This window comes from Natrix helvetica, assembly GCF_964273705.1.
Source record: "Natrix helvetica genome assembly, chromosome: 1".
Taxonomy (NCBI): domain Eukaryota; kingdom Metazoa; phylum Chordata; class Lepidosauria; order Squamata; family Natricidae; genus Natrix; species Natrix helvetica.
This window is the reverse complement of record NC_138548.1, coordinates 301373034-301398764: the sequence shown is the minus strand read 5'-3', so window position 1 is coordinate 301398764 and position 25731 is coordinate 301373034. Positions and strand designations below refer to the sequence as shown.

Below are 25731 nucleotides of genomic sequence, written 5' to 3'. Positions count from 1 at the left end.
TAGCTGAACAATAATAAAGAGCTTTATTGAGCTTTTGCAAAAGTGACCTCCATGCTCATATGGTGGAGCCAAGGAGGACATCTTCCATAGAAATACATGATCGTTATATACATTTTCAAAAGTTTGGTCTTGTGACTGCCCACTCATCCTATTGGCTAAATTCTGAGTAGGTAAGGATCCTTCTCCCATAACTTCCATCCCATTGGTTTACCTATTTCCAGTATCTCCATCCCGTTTAGCATCAGAGTAGTGTCATCATCACACCACAAATTATTGGTGTTTTTTTCTTCTTCCAGTTTTAAAAACATAATCATCTTCTTCCAATCCAGGTTTGCTTAATATACGTTCACCATAGTGGTTGAATAAAAAGGTTTCCCTGCCAGTCAAGTCCAAGTCTAGGATGTGTTGCTCATGTCCATTTCTTAGCCAAGGGAGCCAGCATTGTACAAAGCATATTTAGCATATTCTCCATCCTGTTTGGCAGTTACTACTACCGTAAAGTCAGCATTATTACTTTTAGCATGACAACTAGGCAGCCTGACCTACTAGCTTTCTTCTATGACCAGCCAGCTATTTTCTTGTGACCTACCAACTATCTTTAAGCAGAATGTGCAAAACAATCTTGTTACTGTAACTACAGAGAACATTCTTACATAATGTCTTACTTAAAATTCCAGTAAAGTATCTTAGGTTACTTGGAGGCTAAATATGGTGTTACCATTACTCTATCTTTTACAGGAATAATTCTTACTTTTCACAGTAAATAAAAAAGTTTTCCAATTTATTGAAATTAAATCTCAGCACAAAATATACAAATTGTATTATGAATATATAAGTTTCAGTTATTTGGATTCACAACTGAATCTGCAGTATTAAAATATCTCTTCAGTTTATATCACAAGCAGTTATCATAGCATGAACGTTTTTATCATCATCATCCCCACTCTTTTTAATTATTATTTTATATAATTATTATCATCATCACTCTTTTTGAAAAAAAATCAAAATATGCTGGGAACAATGTAGTCTGTGTGATTGCCATCAATAAGGCCGTCTCCATTGTTGTGAATAAACCAGCAAGGGATATTGGTGCCATGCTGGACATCAGCTATGTAATCCTTCTGCCATCCCCTGCAATATAACACAGAAAGCAATGAGCTTAGGGAATCCACTTCATGCAACTGTGTCAATGGCAGCTAAAATGTCAGTCTCTCTTTACCTGGTTACTGTCAGCTGTTTATTTTTCACAATCATGGTGGCATCTGGTTTTTCTGGATCCGATCCAGGGTGGACCTCAAGTATATCAAAGTTGATTGGGTGGACAAATTGCCCTTAAAATAAACATGACAGCAGCAACAGTAATTATTAAACAGTTGCCAGTCATTTGGGAGCAAAACAGAAACTTGATTTAACAGTTGTCAGTCATTCAAGAGCAAATCACAAGAAGAGCTACATCTTGCATTCGGCAGTGATAAGTGTGACTATGTTGGATGTAACTACTTTTAGAGCTACCCTCTTGAGGTCCTAATTCTATTTTTTACTTATACAGAAAGGTTGCATACAATACTTCTGCTTTCAGCGAACTTGCCTTATATTGGTCACAGTACCATTGGGATTGGCAATGGGGCACTAAGGCTGAAATTTAACATAAGCCTGTTGGATGCTGCAAAATACGGCTTTGGAAATTGTTTGAGCTTTGAATATGACTGTTCCAAAACACTGCTTAGGAAATTGTTTAAGCTTTGTGTGTGACTGTTTACATATGACAGAGATAAAGAGCTACAGATAAAATGGCTCTCCCCACTATTGCGCACAGATCCTGTACAATGGCTCTTGATGTTCTTCATGGCATAGGTTTTTTTTTTTTTTTTTTGCATCTATATTAAGGAAGAAACCTAATCGGGGAGAAAAGCAAAGGAGTTAGCTACATTATCCCTTTACGCCAAATTGTTTCTTTCAAGGTCTAGAAAAGAGAAGGAATAAACTGGTGATTCCATCTTTCATCTCTATTCTGTAGATTAAAGGATTAAATCTCAGTTAACCAAAACATTAACTTTGAAACCGTCTATGCCAATTGCCTAGAAAATTGTTTCCAGTTAATTTGGGAAGTTCTGTACATTTTTATTTAGAAATAGTCTTTTGTTAATAATACATCTTTCTCATGATTTTACTTATTAAAGTATTATGCTGCCCATCTCCTTTACAAGGTGACTCTTTTGTATCTCTCTCTCTCTGTGTGTCTATCTCTCTGTCTATCTCTCTGTCTGTCTCTGTCTCTCTATCTGTCTCTGTCTCCCTGTCGCTCTCTGTCTCTCTCTCTCTCTCTGCTAGTTTATTCTTTTTGATGTTTGCTGATCTTCAGTAAATAAACAACAGGATGCATTTATTGCTATCTATGTCAGGTGGTGTGCTCAAATCTGGATATAGGGATTGGATTGAATGAAATACGTTGGTGTAAACTAAATTGGACATTACTCATAATAATTAAAAAAACCATCCTAACCCAACAACTTTTATACACAATAGATTTTGGCATTTGATATAGTCCAGAAATAAATAACGCATACTTAGAAACAAACAAAAGTAGAAAGCAAATATTGCTACCTTTTTAATCTCATGCCAAATCAATGCCAAACCAGCTTAATCTCATGCCAAGTCAGTCAGGAGTTTAACCTCATGCCATGTCAGAAGGCTATATGCCTTATGTAAAATACAAAACAAAACAAAACAAAAATCCTTAGAATATAATCTTTGTGTTTACCTAGTAAGCCATGGGTTTGTTCAGATAATCTATGACTATCCACCATATAAAATCCCAGGAAATCTCGGTGTAGGGGATGTTTCTTCCACACTTGGTGTAGAACAACAACAAACTTTGCTCCATTATCCGTCGAAACCTCTACGCTCCGTTTTCGTTTGATTATTAGTGTCAAACTAAGTTGGAAAAGAGAAACCAAGCAGTTAAAAGTGATTATTGGCATGCATAATGCAGAGATTCGAATTATGGAAATTGGTTGCAAGGGGAGAACCATTTCTGGTGAAGGCATCTGTAAGCACATGGCTATTGTTAAAATGAAGCCTAGCATTAAATTCTACCACTTCCTATCCATTCTGGCCCTCAACTTTATTAAATGATGAAGTTATCCATTCATTCACCAATGAAGCATGCTGATGTAGAGCAATGCAAATAAACCATTCACCTGAAACAATTGCTCTGATTACAATATATGTCAGTGTTCCAAGTAACACCCCCAACGAAAGAAGACTCAGAGGCTAGCGATTCTTCAAAGCTCCATTTTATTAGAGGTGTCATATTGGCACATCTGGAAAAATCCGAATAGGTTTATCCACTGTAGCTGAAAACAGTCCCCCAAAATCCCCCAGCTTTTAAATCTATATTGGGGACATAGATTATGTGCCACACTTTTGGAAGGTACATTTTCATAGATAAATGAAAATATGTGGTACCTGTGCAGGTAGTCCTTAAATTACAACCAATCATTTAGCAACTAAAATGACTGAAAAAGCAACTTGTGACACTTACGACCATAGCACATTCCCCATGGTCATGTGATCAAAATTCAGACATTTGGCAACTGACTCATATTTATGAAGGTTGTAGTTTATTTTTATAAAAGTTTACAAACCTTATACAAAGCAATATTTTTTATCAAGCATGCCTCATGTTTGCAAAGGAAGTTATAGCCTGTTGCCTTTCTCTGTAGCTGGATTTATTTAAATCTACCTCACTTTAGTTATATGAGTACTGGGCAAACTTGTTTCCTTGTGAAGGTAGCCTTCTTTCAGGGTTAGTCTGTTGGGGGAATGCATTGTTAATAGATTTGAAACAAGCAGAGATTAAGAGCAGAGCCCAAAGGGAGGGTAGACATAGAAACAGTGGGTAGGAACATCCATTCTTTCTGACATTCTTTTTCCCCTCATTGCATTCTGCAAAGAAATAAAGATAACATGTCAGAAATCTGATCTGGTATCTTGTCTTAGGCTTTGGAATAGACCAAGAGATGTGCAAAATTACAGAAGCTATAAATCACCCATTCCTGATTTAAGAACAACACTTTTATATATTAGGGGTATGAATAGCTCACCCGGATTCTTGTGAGGTAACTTCATCAAGCCAACTGAATACTCTCCTTTTTACACCATATTGAAGGATGATATTTTGAGTTGTTATTTCAAGCCTTACATTCCGATTCATAGTTACAATCCCAAATTTTCCAAAATATGTGTTCTGTGGTCTTACATTGTTGATACTCTTTTTATCTCCAATAAGCTGTCCATTGACGGTAAAGCCTAAAGTCCAGAAGTGATATTAAAGGGATGACTTATGTGTAAGTAGCATATTTTTAAAGTATGTCTTTTCCTGGTTTCCAGGAGGCAGAACACTTTCCCTCCTATATATTTGTTGTTAAACTGGGATTTATTCTAATTAAAATTTATTTACTTGATTTCTATAGCCACCAGCTCAGTCAATGACTCTGGGTGGCTCACAATTCAAAAACATACATTGCAATTAAAATCTTAAACCTTTCAAAATAATAAAAACAGTAAAAAAAGGTTAAAACAATAAACAACATTAAACATCTAATTTGAAGTACTTGCAAAAGCAAGATATTTGGCTTGTTAACAATATAGCTAGGAGGCAAGGGCCTTGGTGCATATAGTGCTCCAGGCATGAGAGTATTCCCAGTCTTTAAAGATTTATAGCAATAGCACTTAGTAATAGCACTTAGACTTATAGACCACTTCATAGTGCTTTACAGCCGTCTCTAAGCAGCTTACAGAGTCATCATATTGCCCCCAACAATCTGGGTCCTCATTTTACCCACCTTTTAAGGATGGAAGGCTGAGTCAACCTTGAGCCTGCTGAGATTCGATCTGCCAAACTGCTGGCAGCCAGTGATAAGCAGAAGTAGCCTGTATTACTGCACTCTAACCACTGCACCACTGCGGCTCATTTATGAAAGGCTAACAGAGTTGGGGCCATGGTAATGCAATAGCATAAGGGCTATTGCAGAAAAAGCTCATTTTCTAGTCCAACAGTCCCCAAACTTTGTGGCTTGGAGGCCCAGCTGGTGGGGGGAGAGGGGATCTGGGCCATGTAGGTGGTAGACCAGTGGACCTTGACTCTCTTTCTTAGAGAGTCAAGGACATTTGGTCTGCACCTGGAGTGGCGTGACTGGAAGGCATCTCCAGTTTGGACGATGCATTGATTGGACCATGTGATGGACATGTGGGTGCAGGGGAAGGGACTTGGGCTTTCTTTTCGGTGGGGAAAACCTGGAAGCTTTCAGATTCAGGTTTTCCCAGATGTGCCAATATGACATCTCTAATAAAATGGAACTTTGAGGAACTTCTAGCCTCGTAGTCTTCTTTTATTGGGGATGTTACTTGGAACCCTGACATGTTTCATGATTGAAAATCACATATTTTCTGATAATCTGCTATGATCATCTCTTGTAAATTGATGCCTAAGAATTACCATGGCTTCCTTAAAGGCAGCTCACCTTTTGACATCTATTACAATACTTTCAAGGTGTTGATATTTAGAGTATAGAGGTTGACATGAATAAATAGCCATGCTGAACTAACAAAATGATATGTACATGCAAAACTAAAGAATATAATCTATATTGAGATATATTGATGGCGAGAGGATTTTAGGATATAGCAGAAGCTTTGATAAGCTTAGGCAAACCTGAATATCTTGTTCACGTGTTAGCAACATTGGTGAATTCTTAGCAACATTGGTGAATATTATGTGGAATCAATGTATAAGTGGTTATAACAGAATGGAACAATATAATGGATGAACATTTGGAGTAGCATACCTATGCCACCTCCTATATGATTATATAGACTTGATGGCTCAATTTTCCAATACTAACCTAGCCAAAGCATGAAAATCACTCTTCACGAATTGAAAGGGGGGGGGAGTTATATTGTATTGGGGTACTGAAGTGATACTTCTATTATCTACCTGTCCTGCTATAGCAAACTTTAGAATACAGGATTGCCAGCAACTAATATAACAATGTGGCGATACCAGTATATAAACTCCTGTGTGGCAAGCATTCTGGATTCATAACACTTAAACAGGTCTTGTGAAGAGAGTAGTAGAAGCTTCCTTAGAATTAGTTGAATATGCAAGACAGTGGCAGCTGAGGTTCCCTGTACTGTATGGAAACGGAACATTTGGGTATGCCAGAAGAAGCAAATAAATCAAGATCAGAAAAAGCCCCTAATCCCACTTAAATAATAAGCAGTCCAAATCCGAAAAGCTTTGACAGTCAGCCTGGGCATTATAAAGAAGAAGATACATGTTATCTGTATCTTAAATGTATACATGTAAGAATTTACATGTTATCGGCATATTCTTTATCCAAAGGAAACAGAAATCAAATGGAATTAGATAGACAATGAACTGATCTAACAGTGCAATATCTTCCTTACTTACAATCACGGTTTGAGAAAAGAAAGGCTCACCTGTAACTGGATCTCTTATCAAATTTAACACTACTCCGGGCTCCTCATTAATATTGAAACAAACGGCATCTTCTTTCTGGGGTACAGCTATGATGAAGTGAGGGTCTCCATCAACTGCGAAGAGGAAATTATACCAAAATCATGCTTCCATCAACAGCTCATTTGATTTCTGTGAATTTTTTTGTGCATCATTTAAAATGAAACATGTAAGAATAAAATGAATGTAAGAATAAAAAGTATGGAAAGATACAGAATTTCTATTTCGTATATTTCTGTAGTGCCCTCACAGTCGAAAGAACGTTCAGTGTAACATTATTGTAACATGGGCCTCAGCCTTAATCCAACATTGGAAATTGAGAGGAGGAGGTCATTGATTTCATTTTCTTGTTACGAAATCATCTCTAGTTGATGACTGAGGGAGCTGAGAAAAAAATAAGGCCTGTAATCTTTCACAGGCAGCAATAGTTGCATTAGACATGATCCGTTCCTTGAAGTGCCTCCCATTTTAAGGTACCGCATGAGACGTTCCAATCAATTGGCTGTTCTGTCTGAAACAGGAAGACCTGAAAGCCTTTTGTTGCCTTCACTTCATCGATTCACTCTCCAGGACCTCAGAAAGATTTATATTTTTTAGCCACCATGTCCCTTATGATATAGCTGTAGGTATAGGGGATGTGGTGGCTCAGTGGCTAAGACACTGAGCTTGTCGATCAGAAAGGTCGGCAGTTCGAATCTTATTACTTATTACCAGCTTCTGCCAACCTAGCAATTTGAAAGCATATTCACATGCAAGTAGAAACATAGGAGTCACCTTTGGTGGGAAGGGAACAGAATTTCATGCATGCCTTCTGCATTTAGTCATCCCAGCCACATGACCACAGAGACGTCTTCAGATGGCGCCGGCTCTTTGGCTTTGAAACAGAGATGAGCACCACCTCCTAGTGTTGGGAATGACTAGCACATATGTGCGAAGGGAACCTTTACCTTTACCTATAGATATATAGATACTGTGTTTGATGTTCTAGATATTTATGAATTCTAAAAAAACCTTACCTATTGCATAAAGGAAAAATGGATATATATAGCGGGACAACTTCTGCTCTGCTGCATAAAAGAAAGGAAAAACAAAACAAAACAATTGTTTCCACACGTCGTGATTGTAAGTATAACAGTAAACGTTCTGCTCCATTTCAATAATAGCTTTGAAGACCAGGTTCACATTTGGGGCAGGGAAAGGCGATATTTGAGGGGAATGCAAGGATTACATAACATTTGAAGGAAGGACAGAGACAATTGGGAAACCAAGTAATGAAATAAAATTGTGCGCCTATCTTGCATGTTGATGGGCTGAGATTTTGTTAGCTTTTGTTTGTTTTTCTTGGTGTGAGTATAGTGCTTCAGGAATTGCACCTAATTAAGGTTTACCCTGCACAAATTTTATGTATTGTGTACCTCAAAATAATGGAAGGCCACTTCTTTTCACTGTTTGGCAATTATGATAAGTTTCTTTCTCCAAAAGAAAGCAAAATGTTTGAGGACTACCTGTGACCTTGGGCAATGGGTTATTCATGTGTGATTTACTGATGGACTGGAATTACCTTATTCATTGTATAACGTAAGAGATATTTCTCTGATTTTCTTTATCACTTAAAAAGCTTCTACACATCACTGCAGCATCAAACCCTTCCTTACCCATAATTGACATATTACTATTACTAAAAAAAAAATTACAATTAAATTATATATTTTCTTACAAACATTTTAACACGTATTAAAATAATCACTTCAAAACTTTACTTAAAATTCAAAACATCAAATATATTATAATAATATGTAAAATATTAAATTACATTTTACTTTGCTGTCGTGTGTATTTTCTATTTGACTGTGCAGCTTTGATCAATTCTTTGTGTTTAAGGAATAATTATTTAATTTCAGTACAACGTTGAGAAATATTAAAAAATATACAAAGTTCACTTCGAACTGATGGTACAGGCAAGTGAGGCACAGCCTCACCTCTCATCATGAAAAGAAAAAAAACATATGAGAGCTTGCTGTGAGGCTTTAGCCAGCTCAGCCTCTCAGGCGACAGCTGAGGCGAGGCTGAGCTAGCTGCTTATGACTCTACTTAACTGTTAAAAATGCCTCTAAAAAAGCATCCTCTACTATGAGGCAGGAGAACTGCATGCCTCACTTAGTCTGACTTTTTAGGCGTTTTATGATCGCTATGTGTGGAACGTGTTTCTTGTGCTGAGCGATCATAAAATGCCTAAAAAGTCAGACTAAGTGAGGCATGCAGTTCTCCTGCCTCATAGTAGAGGGCGCTTTCATTCTCCTCTCCCATTAGCCGCAAAAGCCGCTTCTTGGCAAAGAAGCCTAAGCAAAGGAGGGCTGGGCGGAGGAAGAGAGAAACCTTAGTGAGGGTTGCTGGAGCTGCATTGCCCCACTGGGTTCAGGGACTTTTGCCTCTCATGCCGTGCTTTGCAGCCACTGCAGACCTCTTCAGGGTGCTGGGCAACCTGGTTCTGGGGGTTTCTCCACCCCAAAAAAAGACCAACCGTGGCGCTGGGAGCCGGGTTGTGCGCGGAGGAGCCAGTGGCCGGAGCGCCCTAAAGCAGCGTCAGCCAGCATGTCCCACAAGAAGACCCCCAAGGTTAAGGGTGGCAGTGCTGTACCCTCCTCCTCCCTACCCGCTGCCCAGCAACGTGCCGCTGCCAATGCTGCCTTCTCTGTCTGCCTTACGAAAGGAGATAGCCTAGCCGAGGCAAATGAGCCTCCTTTCGTGAGGCAGTCAGAGGATGAAAGGAGATAGCCGAGGCAAATGAGCCTGCCCTGCAGCCTCCTTCATTCACACTTTTGGGCGGGGGGGGGGCTTTCTTGCACACCTTCAGAAAGCCCCCCCCCCATTGCCCAAATGTGTGTGAATGAAGGAGGCTGCAGGGCAGGCTCAGTTGCCACGGCTATCTCCTTTCATCCTCTGACTGCCTCACGAAACAAGATAGCCTAGCCGAGGCAAATGAGTCTGCCGCAGCCTCCTTCATTCCTATGTGTGTAGAGTAGAGTAGACTGAGGAGCATATAAGGGAACATGGAGGTAATCGAGTCCAACCCCTTCCCAAGGCAGGAGTCCTTCCTTCTCTTTGAGAGCTGTCAGTGGCAGTCTGGCAGACATGAGAGAAATGGTGTGTATGTGTGTGTGAGAGAGAGAGAGACACAGAGAGAGAGAGAGAGAGACAGAGACAGAGACAGAGACAGAGAGAGAGAGAATGAAAGAATAAGAAAGAAAGAAAGAAAGAAAGAAAGAAAGAAAGAAAGAAAGAAAGAAAGAAAGAAAGTTGGAGAGAGAGAGATAAGAAGGAAGGAAGGAAGGAAGGAAGGAAGGAAGGAAGGAAGGAAGGAAGGAAGGAAGGAAGGAAGGAAGGAAGGAAGAGAAAGAAAATAAGTTGGGGAGAGATTCACAAAGAAGGAAGGAAGGAAGGAAGGAAGGAAGGAAGGAAGGAAGGAAGGAAGGAAGGAAGGAAGGAAGGGAAAGAAAGAAAGAAGCCCAAAATTTTGGTTGCTAAGCAAGAGTGTTGTTAAGTGAGTTTCACCACATTTTCCACCCCACCCAGTCACATGGCCGGCAAGCCACTCCCACAAAGCAGGCGACACCTACAGAAGAGGCTCTAAAATTTTTTGAAACCTACCACTGTATCAATGCCTCACCAGCCATAAACCTCAGCACACACCACTGGGGGAAAGCATATTACCTGTTGCTCCAGGATATTCTCGACTAGTTCAACTGTGACAATTTTGAATATTGCTCCCAAAACACTAAAAGCCAAGTAGACTAATGTCCATATGACAATATCTGTACCTTCTGTGGGCTTGTCAGCAACTGCTTCCTTTACTTTATTGCCTTCTGGCTTTGTGACAACCATGGATGTTAATGGAGTCACAAACTTATATTTCAGAGACAACTCCAGAGCTTTAGAAGTAATGTTTTCCTTTTCATCTCCCTGTGTTACAGAACTAAAAGCAAGGACAATGGAGAAGCATTTAGAAACTGTTTTAACCATGATAATATCAATTATTATGTATTTGTCCACCCTTTAATGCAAAAACATATTTGTAATTTTCTAAATAACAAAATAAATAGGGTATGGGCATCATGAACACTTTGGAAACAAAAGACTTGTCTTCTGCAAGGGGAAGGAAATGATTGGGACTTAAAACCAAATTTATCAAACTCTAATTGAAGCTAGAAGACCAGCAATAATTATCTTGCATTATCTGAAGCAATTTAACATGGGTCAAAAGATCAGATGAATTACAGACCTATTAACCTTAACCCTAAAGTATAATCTTTCTCAAGAAAGGGATGGAAAGTAATTGACTATCCTAGTCTTCATGGACAGCTCTGGAGTAACCACAAAGTTGAAAAAGTCCAACATTACCGTGCTTCTAAAAGTTGTTGAATGGTGAGATAAGACCAGAATCTCTCAATATATTCTCCAAATATGTACTGTTGCTCTTCGAAAGCTTTGGTTGTTTCCTCAACATCAGCTTGATCAGTATAAGTCACCTCGTTTAGTGCCTAGATGAAATAAAAGGATTGGATTTATAATTGCACGATAATTTTTCATCAGTATACTTTTATTCAGGTGTTTATTTCTATATTTATGTACATTGAGCAATAGATGGCTGAACTCACATGTATCAAAAATTTCAGGGAATTTTTAAAGATCTCAATGAACCTCATGGGTTTTTAGCACATTACAATTATTAACTGAGAAGATACCTGTACTGTCTTGCAAGGAATTTATATTTTGGTTTTAATATTTTTACTCTACATAAATGTGGTTTTATCTCTTAGTTTGAGCTGTCCAGAGTTTGGTACAAGCTGGGTTGATATATAATTGCTACATAATTATTTTTAATACATAAGTAAATAAGTACATAATAAATAAATAAATAAATAAATAAATAAATAAATAAATAAATAAATAAATAAATAAATAAATAAATAAATAAATAAATAAATAAATAAATAAATAAATAAATAAATAAATAAATAAATAAATAAATAAATAAATAAATAAATAAATAAATAAATAAATAAATAAATAAATAAATAAATAAATAAATAAATAAATAAATAAATACATGTCTATTTTCCCCCTTCCTGCCAAATCTAAAATTAAATCATATACCAGTTTGGCCACAATGCATCTGATGAAGTGTGTTGAAACACAGAAAAAGTTGTATATCTGAATAACATTGGATAGGTGGACAAGGTGCCATCAATCCCCTTCTAATATCTTGCGTTGTGGATGATGCTTTATTTGTCACCCAGGCTCAATATGACCACATAGCTTTCCGCCATGTAAACTAGTGATAATATTGATGTCGCACTGCCTGAAAATGCTTTGTTTCAGTCTTATGACAGGTGAAGCTGATGTTTAAATGTGGATGGATGGATATGGCTTGGCAGGTTAAATTCAGTTTGGCTAGGTACTAAGTGAAATAATTAGCAAACATACCAATAATTGGTGCAATGTCAATAGGGACAATCTCCAAAATCAAAATTTCAAGATTAGTTCTAGAATATCAATAAAAGTAGGTAAACTAGCCAATGACCTTCCTTGAAGCATCCACATTATCAGCAATGTTTACAGAATTATGTTTATGGAACTGTGAATATTTTGTTTGTGTTGTAGAAACAGGAATCTTGTGACTATATCTTGAGAATTGTTGGATTTCAAAGATACTTACCCCTTGAGCTTTTACTTCTGCTGTGATACTGTTCAGGTCATTGTCTGTAATTCTTCCAGCCACAACTATTTCAGAGCCATCATAATAATGTTTAAAACTATTCTGAGTCAAATCTGAGATGGCATTTTCCTTATAGCCTAACTCCACTTCAGTAAGCAAAGGATTGGCTACTTCATCATAAAAACCCTGGAAACAAAATAAATATTAGGTTATTAAAACTGTAACACTAGAAGGGTATTTATTCTTGAAATCAAAATATTGAAAATGAAAGGTTGATTTTTTTAGCCACTGTACTCTGAATCTAGATCACCACTTGGAAAAGTACTCTGGGAAACAGAACTCTCTTTGAAAGTCTTAATTTTTAAAAATTCTTTCCCTCTTTTGACATCTATCATTTTGTTGGGATGTGAAAAAAAGATACTCCATGAAATGGAGGATTAATTATGTGAGTTTAGATGTAGCAATAACATTAAAATTGTGCAGTACAAAAATGAATTCTATTTCACTGTACAAGGGCAGAGATGGGAGAAAAGTTTAAAATGAATAATCAAGACGTAGATACAGATAAGGATAAGCAAGTTAAAAAATAAACAATTAAAGCTTTAAAACAGGCAGGAGATGACGGATAGAAAAGGTTTGTTAAATATAATGGTGGCATGATTAAAAGTTAGAATAGGGTTAGAAATAAGAGAGAAGGGGGATATTAATATGCACATTTTTATACAATGAGATAAAAGCAATAATAAGAGGGAAGGTTAGAAATTGAATGATTGTATTATTATGTATGTTTAAACAATATGGTGATTGGCATTGGAATAACATATTTAAACATTGAACAATTAAATAATGGAAGTTTATAATTTAATAGAAATATGTGTATTAACACTAGAACTACATAAGCTGGAGGAATGTAACAAATATGATAAATAACACTATATTTATTTGTACTAAAATGTATGATATCCAGATGCCACCCTGTTCATGCATTGAAATGGATATATTGTAAAATAAAATAAAAACTTGGGGGTGGGGGAAGAGAAACATTTAATCATAAATATAAATATCAGCCTTTCATATGCTTATTCTGCTACCTGTAGTTGTAAGGCTGCATCTGAGTCTTCATAGATCCGGCGAGCCACACCATTGTTTTCTTTTGCCATTCTCTCTAAAAATTCATAGTCAACATCATAACCAAAGCCAAGATTGTATATAGGATATTTTCCTTTAGCTGCATTCTTAGCATTTTCTTCAATATAATAGGTATTTACTACACCTGCAAAGAAAGGATCACAAAACATGGTTAAACACTACAACTATCTGAAACATGCTTCTGGGAAAACCTTTTTGAACAAAGCAATTCTATAACCTTTGTACAAGGCTCTAAAGCTCTATAATCTGTAGCTTCAAAATCTTCTTGTAATGGGATGGAAGTGAATAATGGTGTAATCTGATTCTTTTTTCCTTCCTCACTGCCTTTTCCTTAGGAAAAACTGTTGTTGTTATTTATTAGATGCACTGTATTATAGTATTCTAAAATACTCTGAAACTGTTGACAGAGAATTAACTAACAGCAACTTCAGGAAATTAGCAGTCATTCTGGGAGCTTTTTCCAAAGTTTTCTGCAATGTCTCTCACAAGGAATCAATAATTTTCAGTCTTTTGAGGTAGGGTGGGACAGACAAGTGCTTCATACATGCTGGAAGTGGAACAACTAGGTCTATTTCTGCTGAAATAAATCTCTTGGAAGCCCATGATTCTAGCTGACCAGTAAGTATCTCCCACATCGGGAAGAGGTCACTTGGGAAGATGTTAAGGGAAATAATCTGGCCTTCCTGAATTGTGCAGTACACATTAAGGAAGACAGAAGTCTTAACATTGAAGTTTACAGAAAACCCACACACAGATATCAGTATTTACATATAATTCTCACTATCCATTGGAGCACAAAATGGTAATGATCAACCCTATACCACCAGGCTGAAAGTTTACCCACCAGAAAATACGGGGGAGGGACTAAAACACATCAAGAAAGCCCTCAGATCTTGTGGACATCCCAACTGAGCCTTCATCAAATCCAAAAAAAGACCCACTAGAAGCTACTCCATAACAGACACAGAAGAGAACAACAAACAAAGCAATGTTGTCATTCCATACATTGCAGGAATATCTGAAAAGCTTAGGAGGATTTTTAACCAATACAATATATATACCCACTTTAAATCCAAGAATACATTAAGGCAGAAGCTTCTCCATCGCTAGGACAAAACACCCAGACACAAACTGAGCAATGCAGTACAAAGCAGTGAAACTTGCAGATCTGTACACTGGAGAAATAAAACAACCACTTCACAAATGCATGGTACAACATAGAAGAACAAACCCATTAGGACAAGATACAGCAGTTCCTCTCCATTTGAAAAACAAAGATCACTCTTTTGGAGACAACAACATCCACATTCTGGACACAGAGGACCACTGGTTTGAAAGAAGGGTCAAAGAGGCCATCTACATTAAGATTCAACAGCCCCCTCTCAACAGAGGGTGAAAGATACGACATCACCTATCTCCTCTTACAACACAGTCCTTTCAGCAGTTCCAAGAAGGTTCAACATATATTTGAACTATTCAGGTGACCCTGAGGGCACAGATAAACCTCCAAGTGCGCTCACTGACTCTCAGAAAGAATGCCAATAGCTAGATGACTGCAAGGGATTTAAATCTTTTCATTCTCCACCATTCAATCAGAATTGAAGAAGCTTCTTAGATGAGAAGTGAAACGGCTTCTAAGAAAAGCAAAGGAAGTCCAGCTGACTTTTGAAAAAGCATTTTGGGGACAACCATGATCTGGATGACTGGGAATCTCCATAGATGCTCCCACATCTCACAAGCCTGAAAAACATGTTTGGATACTTTTGTGCAAGACCATAAACTGTTCTCCTTCCCAGTCCTCTATAACAGTTCAAAGGTATAAAGATGACAAATGATCCCCACGGGTTGTGGTATATAGAATGGAGAAGACTATGTGAAAACAAGGAGACCGAATAGCAGTCTTATTCCCATATTCATCGGTCATTCAACTACTTACCAGCAGTAGGTTCCCCGTCAGTTAGCATGATAACTAAAGAGGCACTTCTTTCAGGTACAGATTTTGTTTCATGAGCTTTATTCAGCATTTCAATGCCAGTCAGTAAACCACCATTAAGATTTGTAACTACAATATAAAAGCAGTTCATTTTTTTCCAGAATACTAAAACAGAGATTCAAATCATATCCACATAGTGTTTTATTTCATTTTATTTTTAATATAGCCATTTTATATTATTCTAATATATCACTTTAATTTTTATTCAAACTTTTCTTTTTTTCTTTTACTTACATCCTGATTCTTGTATTTGGCTAATAAATTCCTTTGATTGATTCACATTCTCCGGAGTAGCTTGAACTAAGTTATTTTTCCATGTTGAAACTGATCTTTCAAACAGGATGATATTGAAGTGATCTTCTTCTTTTAAGTCTTCTACTATTGTTGTCAAGGCTTCCTTTGCCTAGAATTATTTTTTTAGAAAAATCTAATAAAATGGAACAAACTTTTTTAGAGTATTTGAGGGATGTCTCAACCCTCAACAAAGGACTTCCGCTCCATAAGCCAATATAAGCTATTCCAGAGGTTACAGGTATTTCACCCTGCTTTCCTTTCAAGTAAGTGGGCTCTCTATACCAGCACAGTAAATTGCTATGATCTCTTCTCCCCAGTTACAATTTATTAACCAATTTTTGTACTTTAATGATTAGTTAGATCATTAGTTAGATTGTGTAGTTCCTTGCTTGCAGTAACCAGTATTTTGTTTAGTAGGAGTTTGACTCCTTAAATATTTGGACGGTAAGGAAATAAGTTATATGGCAGGAGCTATCAGCTCCTTGTCCTGATGTTATGTCCATGTCTTCCTATTGTCACCGACATTATATGCTGCTGACAGATTTTTTAATTATATTTGTTTGCTCAAGGTCTCCAATTGTTTAAGCCAAGGCTACATCATTTAAAGACAAATATTTATTGGGGGGGGGGGAATCACCTTTCTTTTTGCAACAAGTTGATCTCCACACTAAGGCAAACCTCCCTTGTTTTAACCGTGCTCAAAAGATAGGTAATATTATGCAACAATCACACTCCACACTATCATCCCTGAGCCATCAATATTAAATTTAATATATAATTTAAATCATTTTTTTATATCATTAAAAAAAATAGCTACTGGTAAGTCTTTTCTGATTTACATGGGATTTTGCCTTTCTCCAATTAAATTATAGAATTGGAGTAATATGAAATCTTACTAGAGAGATAACTGTTTTTTTTTTAAATAAATGATAATTTTGTAACATTTAAATATTTTAAAAATTATTATTATTATAGATCTTATCTATTTTCAATAAGTTGTTGACCCCTTATGTAGTACATGAACAGATTTGTTCATGGCTCAGAGGCAGAGTTAAGTTAAAGTTGTTCCTCAAAGAAGATCCTTCTGTATTCAGTTTCACCCTTTTCTGTCCTCACCAATGGCAATGTAATGGTCAAGCTTGCCGATGTCCCACATTTCAGTCTAATTCTCTAGTGCAGTGTTTCTCAAACTTGGCGACTTTAAGTCCTGTGGACTTCAACTCCCAGAATTCCCCAGCCAGCTATGCTGGCTGGGGGATTCTGGGAGTTGAAGTCCACAGGACTTAAAGTCGCCAAGTTTGAGAAACACTGCTCTAGTGTTTTATTTACTCAGCTATGCTGGCTGGGGGATTCTGGGAGTTGAAGTCCACAGGACTTAAAGTCGCCAAGTTTGAGAAACACTGCTCTAGTGTTTTATTTACTCAGCTATGCTGGCTGGGGGATTCTGGGAGTTGAAGTCCACAGGACTTAAAGTCGCCAAGTTTGAGAAACACTGCTCTAGTGTTTTATTTACTCAGCTATGCTGGCTGGGGGATTCTGGGAGTTGAAGTCCACAGGACTTAAAGTCGCCAAGTTTGAGAAACACTGCTCTAGTGTTTTATTTACTCAGGATCCATCTGAAAAAATATTCTATATGACCAACATATCTAAAAGAAAATTTAGCTGAAAGTTTTAGGATGAGGTAATAGATTTCAAATACATTATTAAATACTTTCAAAATTACAACAATACATATTTTATTATATGAGTAAATCTTGCAAGGCAGAAATAACTTGGAGTAAAAGATTGTAGGACTTGATTTTATCTGCTGTACAATATACCATCCTTTTAGCAATATTACAAGAATTTGTGTTATTTACTTACTTGCTGAATTTTCTGTCCAGACATGGAACCACTGACATCGATTACAAAGGCAACATTCTTAGGTAAACGTTCAAGGATTTTTGGTGCAAAAAAGTGTACAAAGTATCCATTTACTACCTAAAAACATTGATAAAGATAGTATTCATTTGGGGTAGGGTTTTTTGTTTGGATTTGTTTTTGTGCTGCTTTATTAGTTCAAGTGTCAAACAACTAGAGTTACCTGCAAATTATTAGGAGAATCTCTGTTCACATCATACTTGATGACAAAATCTCCTTGTAGCAGAGTAGTTGTACAATTGACACAGGTTCGTTGTTGTTCAATAGTAGGACTGAATGATACATGGCCCTTAAAAAAGAAGAAATCTTCATCTTACATTTCAGCAAATGAGGAAAGCAGATTCTGCAGAAGTTTTACTGTTATTTAGAGATCCAGGATAATGATCCATAATATTTCTCAGTACATCTTCTGCAATTTATATTCAAAGATTACTTCCAAACATGCTTTATCAATCTGGAGGCCTATCTTGTCCTTATTATACATGTAAAAAGGAATATTTAGAATGGGGTCAGCAATCCCTGGATAACTATGAGTTGCTTACAAAATTCAGTTGTGGTATATTTTGAATTATTAAATGTTGGAAGATCCAAAATTACATGCATTAGTTGCAGGTGTAGGAACAATAAATGCAAAAAAAAGCTAGCAGTGGAATATTGCATTTTTATCTCCTTTTCTTGTCTAAAAAAACTTACTCTGCATTGCCTCTTACTAGCTACACTTATACAGTCAGGATTAATTCATTCATTCGTTGTATTTGCATGATATTTATTACTTTTATTTCCGCCTTCTTCATTGAATTTATGTTACTTTTTCCATTATGCTGGATGCACCATACCACTTCTACTCTATTAGGCATTATTTATGTTCTGCAATAAAAAGTCTATTGGGTTTTCATTCATACCAACTTCCAGTTTCTTTCTAGAAAAGCAAGTCAAAAGGAGGAGAGCTTGGACTCTCTGTTTATGGCCCACCACTGACATCACTGCATATGGTCCTGCACTGAACATATATTGCTTATTCTCTCTCCTACCCCAAGAGGGTTGTGTTGATCAAGAGCCGAGAGTAATTTATGTTTAGGAAAGAAAAGAGGTTGTCAGTCTGCAAAGCAGGCAGAAAGGCCATGATCAATCCAGAAGGAGATCTGGCTCTATTGAACTGCTGAATGACAGAAACTATAGAAGTCTTATTTCTAATAAAAATACTGCTGTGATGCTTCACATTCTGAAAGAACTAAGGGCAACAGAAATGGGGAACAAGCAAGAAACAGTCATGTGTCACCCAAATGTGTTGTTTCAAAAGGCAACTGGTCTTGTTTCTCCTTGGAGATGTTTTTTCTTGAAGACGTTTCGCTTCTTGGATGAGAAGCAAAACATCTTGAAGGAGAAAGAAAGTCCAGTTGCCTTTTGAAAAGCATCTTTGGGACAACCATGACCTGGATGACTGAGAATCTCCATAGACATCAAGTCATGGGTCACCTTTTTATAATAGCAAGTGATCCCTTACTATTAGATTATACTGGGAAAAGAAATGTGGTGTGAACTTCAGAAGCTATTAACTACTTCTCTCAAGTGTCTATGATGCTACATTAAACAATGCAACTACATTACATTTAAGTCATTAAGCTAATGGCTTAAACGTCTGAATGCATTATCTGTTCATAGGAATTCTTTTCAGGAACTTGGAGAGCTAAAATGTAGGAGAAAGTTCTCATTACCTAATGACTATCACTTTTGAAAAGTTTTTATTTACTTTCTTAAAGAGCAAAAGAATTCTGTAAAAATAAACAGAATGTTTTTTGCAAGAGTGAGTAAGTATGATGTGGTTCCCATCTTCAAAAAAGGGAAAAAATTAGATCCAGGAAACTACAGACCTATCAGTCTGACCTCAATACCAGGAAAGATTCTGGAAAAAATAATCAAGCAACAAATTTGCGAACACCTAGAAGCAAACAAAGTAATAGCCAAAAGCCAACATGGATTTGTCAAAAACAGATCATGCCAGACTAATCTTATTGCATTATTTGATAATGTGACAAAATTAGTGGACCAGAGGAATGCCGTTGATATAGTTTACTTGGACTTTACTAATAGTTTACTAAGGCTTTTGATAAGGTAGACCATAACCTACTACTAGATAAAGTAGAAGAATGTGGGTTAGACAGCATCACCACCAGATGGATTCGTAACTGGCTGACCAACCGCACTCAACGTGTAGTCCTCAATGGAACTGCATCTACATGGAGGGAGGTATGCAGTGGAGTACCCCAAGGCTCTGTTTTAGGCCCAGTACTCTTCAAAATCTTCATCAATGATTTGGATGAGGGAATAAATGGGGAACTCATCAAATTTGCAGATGACACCAAGCTGGCAGGAATAGCCAACACTCCAGAAGATAGGCTTAAGATACAGAAGGATCTTGACAAACTTGAACATTGGGCACTATCTAATAAAATGAAATTCAATGGTGAAAAGAGTAAGGTTCTACATTTAGGCAACAAAAATGGAATGCACGGATACAGTATAGGTGGTACCTTGCTCAGTAGTAGTAACTGTGAAAGGGATATTGGAGTCCTAGTGGACAACCATTTAAATATGAGCCAGCAGTGTGCAGCAGCTGCCAAAAAAGCCAACACAGTTCTAGGCTGCATCAACAGAGGGATAGAATCAAGATCACGTGAAGTGTTAATACCACTTTATAATGCCTTGGTAAGGCCACACTTGGAATACTGCATTCAGTTCTGGTCGCCACGATGTAAAAAAGATGTGGAGACTCTAGAAAGAGTGCAGAGAAGAGCAACAAAGATGATTAGGGGACTGGAGACTAAAACATATGAAGAACGATTGCAGGAACTGGGTATGTTTAGCTTAAGAGAAAGAAGGACTAGGGGAGACATGATAGCATTGTTCCAATATCTCAGGGGTTGCCACAAAGAAGAGGGAGTCAAACTATTCTCCAAGGCACCTGAGGGTAGAACAAGAAGCAATGGGTGGAAACTAATCAAGGAGAGAAGCAACTTAGAACTGAGGAGAAATTTCCTGACAGTTAGAACAATTAATCAGTGGAACAGCTTGCCTCCAGAAGTTGTGAATGCCCCAACACTGGAAGTCTTTAAGAAGATGTTGGATAGCTATTTGTCTGAAACGGTATAGGGTTTCCTGCCTAGGCAGGGGGTTGGACTAGAAGACCTCCAAGGTCCCTTCCAACTCTACTATTGTATTTTATTGTATCTGAAAGAAAGCCTAAGACACTGCACACTTAATATTGGGAGTAAAACCACAGGAAAGGAAGTTGAGAAATAGCTGAAAGGACAAAGTATAAAACATGAAAAAATAGTTTCCAACATCCCACAACAAAACGTGTCAGAGAGGAAAACTAGAATCTAATGCAAATGACAAGACACATGCTTCTCCATGATGGACTAACGAAGTAATATTGGGAAGAATTAGTAATGTTTGCAATGTCCAGTACAATCTTTGCATAAAAGACAAAGATGAATTGTGGTATAAGATGAAGCCAATGTGAAGCACATTAAGTGTTGGAATTCAAGGTGTAGGTATATATTTAATACCTCATATAACTATCCTCTTCACTCTGCAATGTAATATACTTAAGACATGAAGATATTAATAGACACAAGAAATATATAAAGCCTAGCATTCTATTAAAATATACACTGGCACATATTTTGATGAAGACAAGGACTGAATATTGAGTTTTATTTAGAAATGCCAAGATGAAAAACAATAGTACAGCTTTCATAGCAAGAAGAAATCATTGAACCTTCGTAATACAGAAGAAATTGAAGCGTTGCTATAAGCAGAAACAAAGGCTATTACAATGGGATCTTTATACCAGCAGTGAAACACACTTTCATAATAATATTCTTCACTAGTTTAATTTAGCTTATTAAATGTCTCAATTTCAAAGAACTCAGAGCAGCTTCAAGAGGAATGGTGCTCAATACCTATATGTAAAGACCACTTTCCTATATGAAGGAAGGCATATATATGTAAAAGCTACTATGATATCAAATAACTTGAAAAAGAAAGACTTGTTCAAGTTAAAGAAGAGTGCCCATGGATTCAAACATGCAACTTGATCCTTGTCTATACACCAGATGCAAGAACAAAAAATCCACATTGACTTTGTTGTTTCTCTGTACACACAATATACAAATATTGCCCCATAAATATTGCCTATCCCTGATATAGGGAAATGTTTGGGAACTACGTTTACTTTTGTGATGTATTCTCAAATAATTCTGTTCCTGTTATCTTTGATTATGGTTGCTCTATGCCATGTCTCATTTAGAGCTGACTGGTACAAAATAACCTATTAGCTGTGTTCCATGAAGCAAATAGATTGCTTTTAAAAAATATATTCAAGGTGTCATTTTTTCTTTTCTTAACTTCTGGATAGTGTTATAAGCCATGTCACCCATGTAATTTTTCCTGAATGCTTGTGAATCCAATTGGCCTCTTCTGTACTTGCTTACAACCAGGGGAATCTGCAGCAAAGATGATGACTATGATCTTGGCAGATACCCATGCTTCCAATTTAGTATAGTTAATCCTCAATTAACAATGGTAACAATGGTAATCTCCATTGCCATCCTGCTGGTCATCAGGCAAGGATTACCTGCATATGAATCACCCTTCAAGATTCTATTACCAGACATACCTTTTTTCCTGAAAAAGACTTTTTCACAACTGGTAGCAGTTCGTTGCTGAGGAATGTCCCTTCAACTTCAAGTTCACTGATGCCTTGAGGCTCAAATATGTTTACTTCAATCTGCAACATTGATTTAAAATTATGTTGACATTAGCAAGATTGAGAAAAAAAATCTGAGAGACCAGTAATGTACGTAAACATAAATCGTTTATAAATTTGTTTCTAAATTAATAGTTAATTTAAATTAATAGAGCATCATTCACAAACTTTTCCAAAAACTACTTCAAGATAAAGCGACAATACATATGATCGTACCTCAAATTTATTGACAAGCTGCTTTGGGTTTACTTTGATAAACACCTCGTATTTTCCAAACTTTCGCTTCAAGAGTTCTTCATAAGTCAATTGAAAAGTAACTTTGCTGGATGATGCAATGTTGACCGAAACACTGAATTTCTCTGTTTTTCTTCCAGCAGCCCTTCACATGTTAAACATAGGAAGATTCATGAAATTCAAGCAGTGATCACATTTCTTCATGCTCATATAGCCCACCATTTAATATTTTCATTTGCACTTTGTTCATTTATTTAGCATCTGTTTATTGAATAAATACTTAGGACAGCAAATGAAATAAGGAAACAGATTCTGTTTGGTGTCACATACGTACTTCACAAGTCCTGCAGTCTCGCCCCTTGAAACTGCTTGTTGATACTGCTTTTGGGCAGCTTCTTTTTCCTTTATGATTCCAGGATAAGTGACACCATCAACTGTCCTATTGAAGAATACGTCAGATATCTGAATATGTGTGCAGACAAGTTATTGAGTATTTTTTTCTTCAGTTCATCAAATAAAGGAGATATTTGAGTGGTATAACAAAGAGACTGGAAAGAATGCTGCCTCTATAGGACTGAAAACATAATGAAGAAAGATGAAGGAAGACCTTCTCTGGTTATTGCGGAGCAGAATGGTAAAAACTCTACCCAGAGGGAAGTCTATTTCAGAGGAGCTTATGTAAATGGTGGCCACATTTTGGATGATCATTAAAAAGAATTAAGTTAAAAATGATGCTGTGATGGAATCAGTTATCTAGATTGGTAAGAACGGAGAGGTTATGAGAGGGGCCTTAGTTTTACATTTCCTATTTTGAGCACATAATTGGATCAGGTGGCTACAATGTCCTCTGTAACCCTGTGATTCATGGTAGTTAATCTGTGGACAGTATCTGAGTGGCTTAATTATTGCTAGACTGATGTCCAAAGCAGATAAAAATAAGAAAATAATGTACATACAATGTAAAGTTTGTAATAAAGGCTGTTTTGGGAAGCTCCACATCAAACTGAGCTTCCTTGGACACATTGGCGCGATTCACAGCTCGACTAGTGATGACATTACGGGAAAACCTGGAAGTAACACTGCAGTCAATTTTCACCCAGTAGATTTCTATGGCGTGGGTGTGCTAGAGAATAAAAAAGTCACATGGTTATACAGAAATGTGCTGCTAATATATTATCTTCATGTTAAACACTTTTATTTGAGATAGCTCAAGGATCTTTTTATACCTCATGTTACATATGTAGTATTTATTTTAATGCTAATTGCATTTGATAATTTTATTTACTTACAAATAACAACTGACCCCCAACAATTTTCTTGTTCTGTTCCTGTTATTTTTTAAAATGAAATCCAAAGGCCGCATCTAAAAAACTATATGATGGGGGAATCTGTGGGTCAGATTTTTATCTCTGATCCTCACAGACAAAGACTTGCATTGTATTTTAAGGAATGATTTATTATAGGGGAGGAAAACAGGAACAAACTTCTAAAATGTTTTACTTTCTTTCCGTGAAGGGAATGCAAACATATATTTGTTAGTGCCTGAATCCATGCATGAGGTAGTCTCATTCATTAAAGTGTGTGATGTGGCCTTTGCACACTTGCACGTGATGGGTACTTTGAAGAGTGAATGAAATACGCCATTTGCTCAGAATTAAAACATCCCTGAACACAAGAGGATTGATTTCTGAAGAAATAAACATAACTTTTGAGCTGAGTAAATGATTTCCTAAAGCCCAGCAATTGAAATGGATTTGACTGAGAGAAAATATTCATAAAAACTTAATGACCAGCATTCTAAATGAAAGGTTACTTACCACATCAGTGGCACTTTTCTTCTACAAATAAAGAGTGGGGGAAAAGGGATTAATTATTGCCAAACAGATGCTGTATCCTACCAAATATGCTGCATAGCAGTTGTATGTTATTGTACATTTCTCTTTTAGGTGAGAGCGTCACAATAAATGAGAGCTTCCATAAAATAAAGTCTGAATAATCAGCATGCATAACCTTGGCATTAGAAACATTAATTACATGACTAGAAAATAAGAAACATCTGGAAAGCAGGCCATAAATTACCATACTAACTAAGATAAATACATTTAGAGTTTTGTTGCATTCCTCAGAGGCACTGAGTAGTAGGCTGATTTCATATTCTTCCCATGTCTATGGAGCTGCCTCTGTTCAATTTTAGGTAAGTTAGGCATAAACCCAGGTATGATAGATAGCTCTCTCACGTATGTATGTACGTATGTACATACGTACGTACATACCACCATACATCCCTTTCAAACATCCCATGATCATACACACATAGATGCAAATACTCCTTGCTTTACCTGATTCATTCTTTCTCATTTCAGTGTTTTCCCCCCAAAATTGTTGAAATATGCAAGATGATGTACAGAATATGAATCCAAGGAAGCTAAATCACGTTTGGATCCAACATGGTCCCTCTCAGGATACATATCAGCCACTTATAAAAGAAGTCATAGGAGTTGCTGACAGGCATAGTGAGGGACCAAAACATCTTACTGCAGTGGTGGGTTTCCAATTTTTTAACTACCGGTTCATTCATGCGCACACTCACATGCACAGAAGCATCTGGGCGGGTGGGCTGATTCTCTCACCGCCACTTTTACCGGTTCGCCCGATCTGGGCCAAACCGGGAGCAACCCACCTCAACCTTACCGGCTTCAGATCAAATCTTTATCATTGTCCTAAGCTAGCATAACTTTGCCTCTTCATACCCAAATGCAGCACATCTGAGTCAGGCAGCTCAGGGCATGAAATTTCATAGACAACCAGTTTCCATGAACTTTCAGCCAAATTAAATGTACCGGTAAGTAAAGGTATCTCAAATCAGGTAGGGAGAAAGCTGAAGATACCTTGAAGGATTGAGATAGTCCATTTGCAGTTGTTGCTTAAAGCTAAAAAAATTCTAAGGAAATAAGCAGGTGACTTCATATATTTAGCTACATACCTTAATGTTTCTGAGCGGGTGTATCAAAATATCTGAAGTTACAAGAGCAGGAATCAAGGCCAGTAAAATGTAACATGGGATATGCTTCCCCATGTTGGAAAATGTCAGTTTGGAAGGACCTTTATTTGTA

The 25731-nt window shown here is 37.0% G+C and overlaps 1 protein-coding gene across 2 annotated transcripts; it reads right to left on the bottom strand.

Annotated features, from left to right (window-relative positions):
• On the bottom strand, nucleotides 1-25731 carry LOC309383184 (inter-alpha-trypsin inhibitor heavy chain H3-like). Of its 2 annotated transcripts, none has more exons than XM_081935413.1 (20): nucleotides 25602-25731; nucleotides 24436-24456; nucleotides 23575-23741; nucleotides 22953-23057; nucleotides 22601-22763; nucleotides 22295-22405; nucleotides 17777-17902; nucleotides 17557-17673; nucleotides 15634-15802; nucleotides 15343-15468; nucleotides 13349-13530; nucleotides 12258-12443; nucleotides 10940-11079; nucleotides 10360-10514; nucleotides 7558-7608; nucleotides 6505-6618; nucleotides 4107-4311; nucleotides 2762-2934; nucleotides 1220-1331; nucleotides 1-1131 (listed from the first exon to the last, which is right to left on the bottom strand). In XM_081935413.1, exons 1-20 carry the CDS (start codon nucleotides 25692-25694, stop codon nucleotides 1002-1004), a joined length of 2646 nt encoding a protein of 881 aa, XP_081791539.1. In that variant the 5' UTR covers nucleotides 25695-25731; the 3' UTR covers nucleotides 1-1001. The 2 variants fall into 2 exon arrangements, with proteins under 2 accessions (XP_081791539.1, XP_081791540.1); XM_081935414.1 differs by having other exon boundaries at nucleotides 7558-7605.